The 9,146-nt window shown below is 30.2% G+C and overlaps 2 protein-coding genes across 2 annotated transcripts in view; one reads left to right on the plus strand and one right to left on the minus strand.

Annotated features, from left to right (window-relative positions):
* Positions 1–8,028, minus strand: part of LOC111687296 (phospholipase D2) — a 34,183-nt gene extending 26,155 nt beyond the window's left edge. Inside the window, exons 1-2 of the mRNA XM_023449727.2 lie at positions 7,960–8,028; positions 5,459–5,832 (exon numbers count right to left, since the gene is read on the minus strand). The gene's annotated coding sequence lies outside the window, so the exon portion shown is untranslated. The remainder of the gene's footprint in view (positions 1–5,458; positions 5,833–7,959) is intronic.
* Positions 946–9,146, plus strand: part of LOC124420481 (7SK snRNA methylphosphate capping enzyme bin3-like) — a 13,171-nt gene continuing 4,970 nt past the window's right edge. Inside the window, exon 1 of the mRNA XM_046953367.1 lies at positions 946–957. Within this exon, the coding sequence (XP_046809323.1) occupies positions 946–957 (12 nt within the window). The remainder of the gene's footprint in view (positions 958–9,146) is intronic.

The raw sequence follows: 9,146 nt of genomic DNA on the forward strand, positions 1-9,146 counted from the left end.
TATAGACTGTTCTATAGTCTTGACTATAGACTGTTCTATAGTCTTGACTATAGACTGTTTTATAGTCTTGACTATAGACTGTTCTATAGTCTTGACTATAGACTGTTCAATAGTCTTGACTATAGACTGTTCTATAGTCTTGACTATAGACTGTTCTATAGTCTTGACTATAGACTGTTCTATAGTCTCGGCTGTAGGTTAATCTATAAACTCGGCTATAGACTCGCCTAAAGACTGATCTGTAGACTCGCCTATGGACTAATCTAGGGACTCGACTATAGACTAATCTATAAACCTGACCATAAAATGATCTGAAGTCTTGACCATAGACTGATCTACAGTTCGGACTACAGACCGATATATAGTCTTGACTATAGACTGATTATAGATCTATAGATATGGATCAGTCTATAGCCGAGTCTACAGATCTGTCTATAGTCGAGTTTATAGATTAGTCTATAGTATCGACAAAATACTAATATATAGTATCGACAGTATACTGATCTATAGTCTCCATAATAGGCTTATCTATAGACTCGACTAAGGAGTGGTCTATAGTCTTCACTATGGACTGATCTATAGTGTGGCCAATAGATTGATCTATATTCTTGTCAATAGATATATGTATAGTATGTCCAATAGACTGATCCTATAACTTGGCTATTAACTTATCCATAGTTCTGTCTTATACAAAAATGCAAACATATAGACAAACCTATTATACCATTTATCAAAATAGAAGACAAGAGCTTATATTTCTAAAGTTCTCTCGCGCTCTCTCTTTGTCACACACTAACATACACATACACGCACCTTCAATTACTCACACTTCAAAAGTTTAGCAAAATATTTAAACAAAAATACTGTTAATAATACATATAAAACAAAATTCAAGATAAAAATTATTACTTTAAAACATGTTTTAAAGAAAATGGCAACAATAATATGAATTATAAAGTAAGAAGAAAGAAAAGCCATTATTTTATATTTTTTCTAATAATAATAGAAAATTGTTAATAATTTTATATTAGTCTTTCTTTTATATTTCAGTGGAATTATGATTTTTACACGTTGTTATTGTAAAAGACATAAACATAAGAAAATGACAAGAAAACGGAAGTATGCAAAATGTATACAAACGTCGAAAAAGAGAGAGAGAGAGAAAGAGAGAGTAGTTTAGTCTGTAAGTGAATAGTGTAATAAAGAGTGTTTTATTAGGGTATTCATTAATCGCAATAGTAGGTAGGATTAACAAATAATATTAACTATAGACTGATCTATACTCTGGAGTATATAATGATCTATAGTCTGGACTGTATAATGATCTATAGTCTGGACTATAGAATGATCTATAGTCTGGTCTATAGAATGATTTATAGTCTGGACTATAGAATGATCTATAGCATGGACTTTTGAATGATCTATAGTAAGGACTATAGAATGATCTATAGTAAGGACTATAGAATGATCTATAGTCTGGACTATAGAATGATTTATAGTCTGGACTATAGAATGATCTATAGTCTGGACTATAGAATGATTTATAGTCTGGACTATAGAATGATCTATAGTCTGGACTATTGAATGATCTATAGTCTGGACTATAGAATGATCTATAGTTTGGACTTTAGAATGATCATAGAATGATCTTTATTCTGGACTATAGAATGATCTATAGTCTGGACTAAAAAATAATATATAATCTGAGCTATAGAATGATCTATAGTCTGGACAATAGAATGATCTATAGTCTGGACAATGGAATGATCTATAGTCTGCACAATAGAATGATCTATAGTCTGGACTATAGAATGATCTATAGTCTGGACTATAGAATGATCTATAGTCTTGACTATAGAATGATCTATAGTCTGGACTATAGAATGATCTATAGTCTGGACTATAGAATGATTTATAGTCTGGACTATAGAATGATCTATAGTCTGGACTATATAATGATCTATAGTCTGGACTATAGAATGATCTATAGTCTGGACTATAGAATGATCTATAGTCTGGACTATAGAATGATCTATAGTCTGGACTATAGAATGATCTATAGTCTGGACTATAGAATGATCTATAGTCTGGACTATAGAGTGATCTATAGTCTGGACTATAGAGTGATCTATAGTCTGGACTATAGAGTGATCTATAGTCTGGACTATAGAATGCTCTATAGTCTGGACTATAGAATGCTCTATAGTCTGGACTATAGAATGATCTATAGTCTAGACTATAGAATGATCTATAGTTTGGACTATAGACTAATCTATATTTAATTGATACGCATAGACCATAATCTGTAGTATAGACTGATTTATAGGCTGGACTTTAGACTATGATCATGGATTGTTTTAAAGAACAATGATCAGTAACAATTACTTCTAGCACGATCAGTTCTTTAAAAGTACATATACCTACAATGGATTAAGTGAATACCCTTAATTTATTAAATGTAAATAATTTAATTGAGGAATAAATATAATAACAATACACATAAACTCACGCTTCAATTAACAAAAAAAAAACTACCGTTACTGACCAACTCATACTCCCCCCACCAAAAAAACCAAACGTCAATTTATCCACTGATTGATTATTGGTCAATAGAAATTGACATAATGAATTAAATATTAAACATTATAACAATCAACATACTATGATTACACTTACAGGGTGGATAGGTAAATCAAATTAAATAATAATAAAAAAGTGATTTATTAGTTTTAAATTGGTCACAAAATATAAAAACCTTGACTTTTTTTGTTCACTTAAATAGTTTTAACTAGATTTAATTGCTTTCATCGTGAGTATTTTTTTTACATTTCGTTAACACGTGACGGATGTTTATAAACAAATGTCAACAAACAATTAATTTGCACACCCTGTAATAAAAAAACTAAATAAACTTAAAAATATTAACTAAGCACCAATAAAACAAAAATATTTCGTTATCAGTTTAACAGAAATTTGTTGCAATTGAATGTATATACAGTTAGGTTAGGACTTGTAATTGTAATATTTTATTTTGTAAGTAATAATTTGTAATTTTATTATTATTAAAATTGTAAATTATTTAAGTTAATTACATATGGAAAAGTTCAATGTAGAGAAGTTACTTTTCTAAAGAGTTTGAATAGACTTAACGTGACTTAAAATCATATTGGTTTGCTTGACGATCAGCAATGATTGAACAAATCGTTCTGCTATGATAATCATCTTTAAAGATCATATTTATCTACTTAAAGATTGATCATTGTTACCAGCTTTACGAATGGTAATATAAATTGAACTGCTTATACATTTACTATTACTGATCAAATTGTAATGATCAGTCTACCACAATGAAAGATCAAACTGATCGACTAGGAAATACAGCGTTGTGTTTTTTTCCTTATAATCCACAGTTAGTCATATATTTGTTTCACTAATAGAGTTTAAATGGAAAAAAAACTTAGGTCCATGATTTGTGATCAAATTGTTTTACTAAAAAATTCAGGTGCCATGATGATCTTCAGTCATCTTATGCTCCAAGGTGATACTTTTATAGTATATTGACTGACATACTGATCTATAGTTATGACTATAGACTGATCTATAGTCTGGACTATTGACTGATCTATAGTCTGGACTATAGACTGATCTATAGTCTGGACTATATACTGATCTATTGTCTGGACTATAGACTGATCTATAGTCTGGACTATAGAATGATCTATAGTCTGGACTATAGACCGATCTATAGTCTGGACTATAGACTGATCTATAGTCTGGACTATAGACTGATCTATAGTCTGGACTATAGACTGATCTATAGATCAGTCTATAGTCAGTCTATAGTCTGGACTATAGACTGATCTATAGTCATGACTATAGATTGATCTATAATCTTGACTATAGACTGATCTATAGTCTAGACTATAGACTGATCTATAGTCTAGACTATAGACTGATCTATAGTCTGGACTATAGACTGATCTATAGTCTGGACTATAGACTGATCTATAGTCTGGACTATAGACTGATCTATAGTCTGGTCTATAGACTGATCTATAGTCTGGACTATAGACTGATCTATAGTTTGGACTATAGACTGATCTATAGTCTGGACTATAGACTGATCTATAGTCTGGACTATAGACTGATCTATAGTCATGACTATAGATTGATTTATAATCTTGACTATAGACTGATCTATAGTCTGGACTATAGACTGATCTATAGTCTTTACTATAGACTGATCTATAGTCTTGAGTATAAACTGATCTATAGTCTTGAGTATAGACTGATCTATAGTCTTGAGTATAGACTGATCTATAGTTTTGACTATAGACTGATCTATAGTCTTGACTATAGACTGATCTATAGTCTTGACTATAGACTGATCTATAGTCTTGACTATAGACTGATCTATAATCTTGACTATAAACTGATCTATAGTCTTGATTGTAGACTGTTTTATAGTCTCGACTACAGACTGATCTATAGTCTTGACTATAGACTGATCTATAGTCTTGACTATAGACTGATCTATAGTCTTGACTATAGACTGATCTATGGACCTGATTATAGACTGTTTTATAGTCTCGACTACAGACTGTTTTATAGTCTCGACTACAGACTGATCTGTAGTCTTGATTATAGAGGGTTCTATCGATTATCCTATTGTCTTGACTGTATACTCTTCTATAGTCATGATTATTTACTGATGTATAGTATTGACTATAGACTGATCTTGAGACTATTCTAATGGCTAAACTATAAAGAGATCTAAGGCAAGATCTAACAATATACTGATATATAGTCTTGACTATAGGTTGAACTTAAGTCTTAACTGTAGATTGAACTAAAGTCTTGACTAAGACTGATCTATAGACTTGACCATAAACTGATCTATAGTCTTGATTATATATTACTCTATAGTCTTGAATATAGACTGATCTAGAGTCTTGACTATAGATTGATCTATAGTCTTGGCTAAGACTGATCTATAGTCTTGACTATAGACTAATTTGTAGTTTTGACTATAGATTTATCTATAGTTTTGACTTTAGATTGATCTATAGTCTGGAGTATAGACTAATTATAGACTACAACTTGGTTATAAACTAAAATGAAGATAAAACTGTTATACCACTTTATAAATATTAAAAAAAAAACTAAAAAGATCACGAACACACCTATTAATTACATTAACATGTATACAAGCACGCGGAATATAACACAATATTTTATAACATTAAAATGACTTGTGTTCTTTTAACTGGTAGAAACTTTCCGTTTCGTAGAAACCGACACCAAAAACCTGTCTAGTAAGAATGTAATTCTATTTAAGGTTATTATTTCTATAATTTAAATAAAGTTGATCTTGACCGCGTTTATTAAAACTTATGAATTACATATTATGAAAGCTAAAATTATTATAAATTTAAAATTTAGTTTATTTTTCACTTACCTTAAGCAAATTTCTGAGAAAAGTAGTGTCCTCTGGGCAGCAATTATAGTGGATAATGCTATCAGTTGGTTGTTGAAAAGTACGTTAAATATTTTTTCAGATTTCGTTATTTAAATTTGCACTATTAATTTTTTACTTTTTTATCGCAATTAACTACTTATTATAAATTATTTAAACCATTTTCAATAATTATTTATACTTTAATTTGTTAGGATTTAATTGTTGTTGGTTTTTTCCAATAATTTAGAAAATATTGCTTAAAATAGCTGCTGCTGTTTGCTTAAAGTTCATTATTCGACTTTCAACAAGTTTGAATCACTCAACAATAGCAAGAATAAATGAGTAGATCAAAAAATAGTTGTGGATTTAAAATTCTATGGAACAAATAAGAAATTGTAATTGTAGCGTTAAAGCGATGACGTTCAGGTCCATACTACTGATTTACTGATTTATAATCCAGACTACAGACAGATCTATAGTCCAGACTATAGACAGATCTATAGTTCAGACTATAGACTGATCTATAGTCCAGACTATAGACTGATCTATAGTCCAGACTAAAGACAGTTTTATAATCCAGACTATAGACTGATCTATAGTCCAGCCTATAGACTGATCTATAGTCCAAACTATAGACTGATCTACAGTTCAGATAAAGACCTATCAATAGTCCACACTATAGACTGATCTATAGTCCAACTATAGACTGATCTATAGTCCACACTATAGACTTTTCTATAGTCCAGACTATAGACTTTTCTATAGTCCAAACTATAGACTTTTTTATAGTCCAAACTATATACTTTTCTATAGTCCAGACTATTGACTGATCTATAGTCCAGAGTATAGACGGATCTATAGTCCATACTATAGACAGACCAAACTAAAGACTGATGTATAGTCCAGACTAAAGACTGATTTATAATCCAGACTATAGACTAATCTATAGTCCAGACGATAGACTGATCTATAGTCCAGACTATAGACTGATCTATAGTCCAGACTATAGACAGTTTATAGTCCAGACTATAGACTGATATGTAGTCCAGACTATAGACTGATCTATAGTCCAGACTATAGACTGATCTATAGTCCAGACCATAGACTTATCTATAGTCCAGACTATAGGTTTATCTATAGTACAAACTATAGACTTATCTATAGTCTAGACTATAGACTTATCTATAGTCCAGACTATAGGCTTATCTATAGTCCAGACTATAGACTTATCTATCGTGCATACTATAGATTTAGCCATAGTCCTATAAATAGACTTATATAGTCCAGATAATAGACTTATCTATAGTCCAACTATCGACTTTTCTACAGTCCAAACTATAGACTTTATAGTTGAAACTAGACTTATCTATGATCTTTAGTCCAGATTATACACTGATCTTTAGTCCAGATTATAGACTGATCTATAGTCCAGATATGGACTAATATATAGTCCATGTTATAAACCGCTAAATAGTCCATACTTTAGATTGATTTGTGGTCCAGCCTGTAGACTAATCTATTGTCCATAATAGGACTGATCTGATCCAGATAAAGACCTATCAAGAATCCATACTATAGATTTATCTAGAGTCCAGACTATAGACTTATCTATAGTCCAGACTATAGGCTTATCCATAGTCCAGACTATAAACTCATTTATTGTCCAGACTATAGACTTATCTATAGTCCAGATTATAGACACTTCTAAAGTTTACACTACCAATTGCTATGGTTCTGACTATAGACTAATTCTAAACTGTAGACTACTCAAGTCAAGTCTTCGGATTATTCTAAAGTCTTAACTTAAATCGTAGTCCAGAATATAGACCAATATATAGTCCACACTACTGACTAATCTAATAACTCTCCAAGCCAGCCTGTTGACTAGTCTATAGTCTAGAATATTAAACAATTTATAGTTCAGAATATATACTAATCTATAATAGTTTCAAAAGCATTTCGTCTGCTGCCTGTCGCTTTCATTATGTTTCTTTAGCTGTCGAAGACCAAATTTGGTTTGAACAAAAGTTAATGCTCTTGTTTGTTGAAATGTGTTTGTGTATGTATTTTCATTTAATGAGGCTGTGAGAGTCTCAGATACAAAATAAATTAATATAATTAAAAAAATAAATAAATATTAATTTATTTGTAAATTTAGAAATGAAAAAAAAATGTGCACAGAATACAAAGCAATTTGATGAAACGAGATGAGAACTGTCTGACGACTCTGTTATCTGTTGTCCAGTACAAATCAAAGATTAAATTAAAGAAAACATTACGAAATTTACTTAAAGTGAGACAATTTCTTAAACATTCCAGGTTATAAATGAAATCTATAAGATACATATTAACTAATTTTATACAGATATTTTTGTTATTTCTTATTGCATATTAATATTATTATATTGACACTTGTTTTTCTTTTTGTCTTAAAAAAAACACTTGTAGAGCAAATTTGAAACCAACATTAATTTCTTTCTTTGCTTGCTTTTATTACTCACTTTATAGTTAATTTATTATTATTTGTTTATTAACAACACTATTTATTTGTTTAATACTTTAGTTATTATTAGATTAGATTTCTTTTATTTTTCATCACAAACACACACTCTTCAATTTTATTAAAATTGTTGTTTTATATCAATTACTCTTTGTTTTGCAATTTTCTCAGCTTCTTCTCGCGTCAATTTTAAGACGGTCTGACAACAAAACACATTAACATAACGACAATGATCACAAAACTTACAACAACACTACTGAAGTTTAAATTTTAATGTCAGTTTTCTTATTGTAGTTGTTGTTTTCATCGCATAAGTCAAGCTTATTTGACAGTTTAACCAACAAAAGCTTTTGTTTATGTTTTGTTAGAGTATTGCCAACTTAAAGTTAGTTTTTTTTTTAAAGAAATGTCAACCAATCTGTCGGTTAACGGTTTTATGACTGACAGAGATTTTGAAATAAATAATATAAAATAGATACCGTAGAAAAATGATGAGTAATATGTAATTATTTATGATAAATTTTTAGTTAAGAACAGGGGCGTAGTTTTAATTTGGACTAAGGAATAGGCAAAAGTTTGTGTAAAGAATAGTGTATAGTTTAGCTATAGAATAGTCTATAGTTTGTTTGTAAGTCTACTGTTTGGACTTAAGAATAGTATAAAACTATAGAACTGTCTATAGTCTGGACTATAGAATTGTCTATAATCTGGACTATGGAATTGTCTCTAGTCTGGACTAGAATAGTCTATAATCTGGACTGTAGCATAGTTCATAGTCTGGAGTATTGAATAGTTTTAGACTATAGATTAGTATATAGCCTTGATTACAGTCTGAACTATAGATTAATCTATAGTCTGGACTATAGTTTAGTCTATAGTCTGGACTATAGTTTAGTCCATAGTCTGGACTATAGGTTATACTAAAGTCTGGACTATAGATTAGTCTGTAGTCTGGACTATGAATTAGTCTATAGTCTGGACTATAGATTAGTCTATTGTCTGGACTATAGATTAGTCTATTGTCTGGACTATAGATTAGTCTATAGTCTGGACTATAGATTAGTCTATTGTCTGGACTAAAGATTAGTCTATAGTCTGGACTATAGATTAGTCTATAGTCTGGACTATAGATTAGTCTATAGTCTGGACTATAGATTAGTCTATAGTCTGGACTATAGATTAGTCTAT

The sequence above is a fragment of the Lucilia cuprina genome, chromosome 6 (genome assembly GCF_022045245.1).
Source record: "Lucilia cuprina isolate Lc7/37 chromosome 6, ASM2204524v1, whole genome shotgun sequence".
NCBI lineage: Eukaryota > Metazoa > Arthropoda > Insecta > Diptera > Calliphoridae > Lucilia > Lucilia cuprina.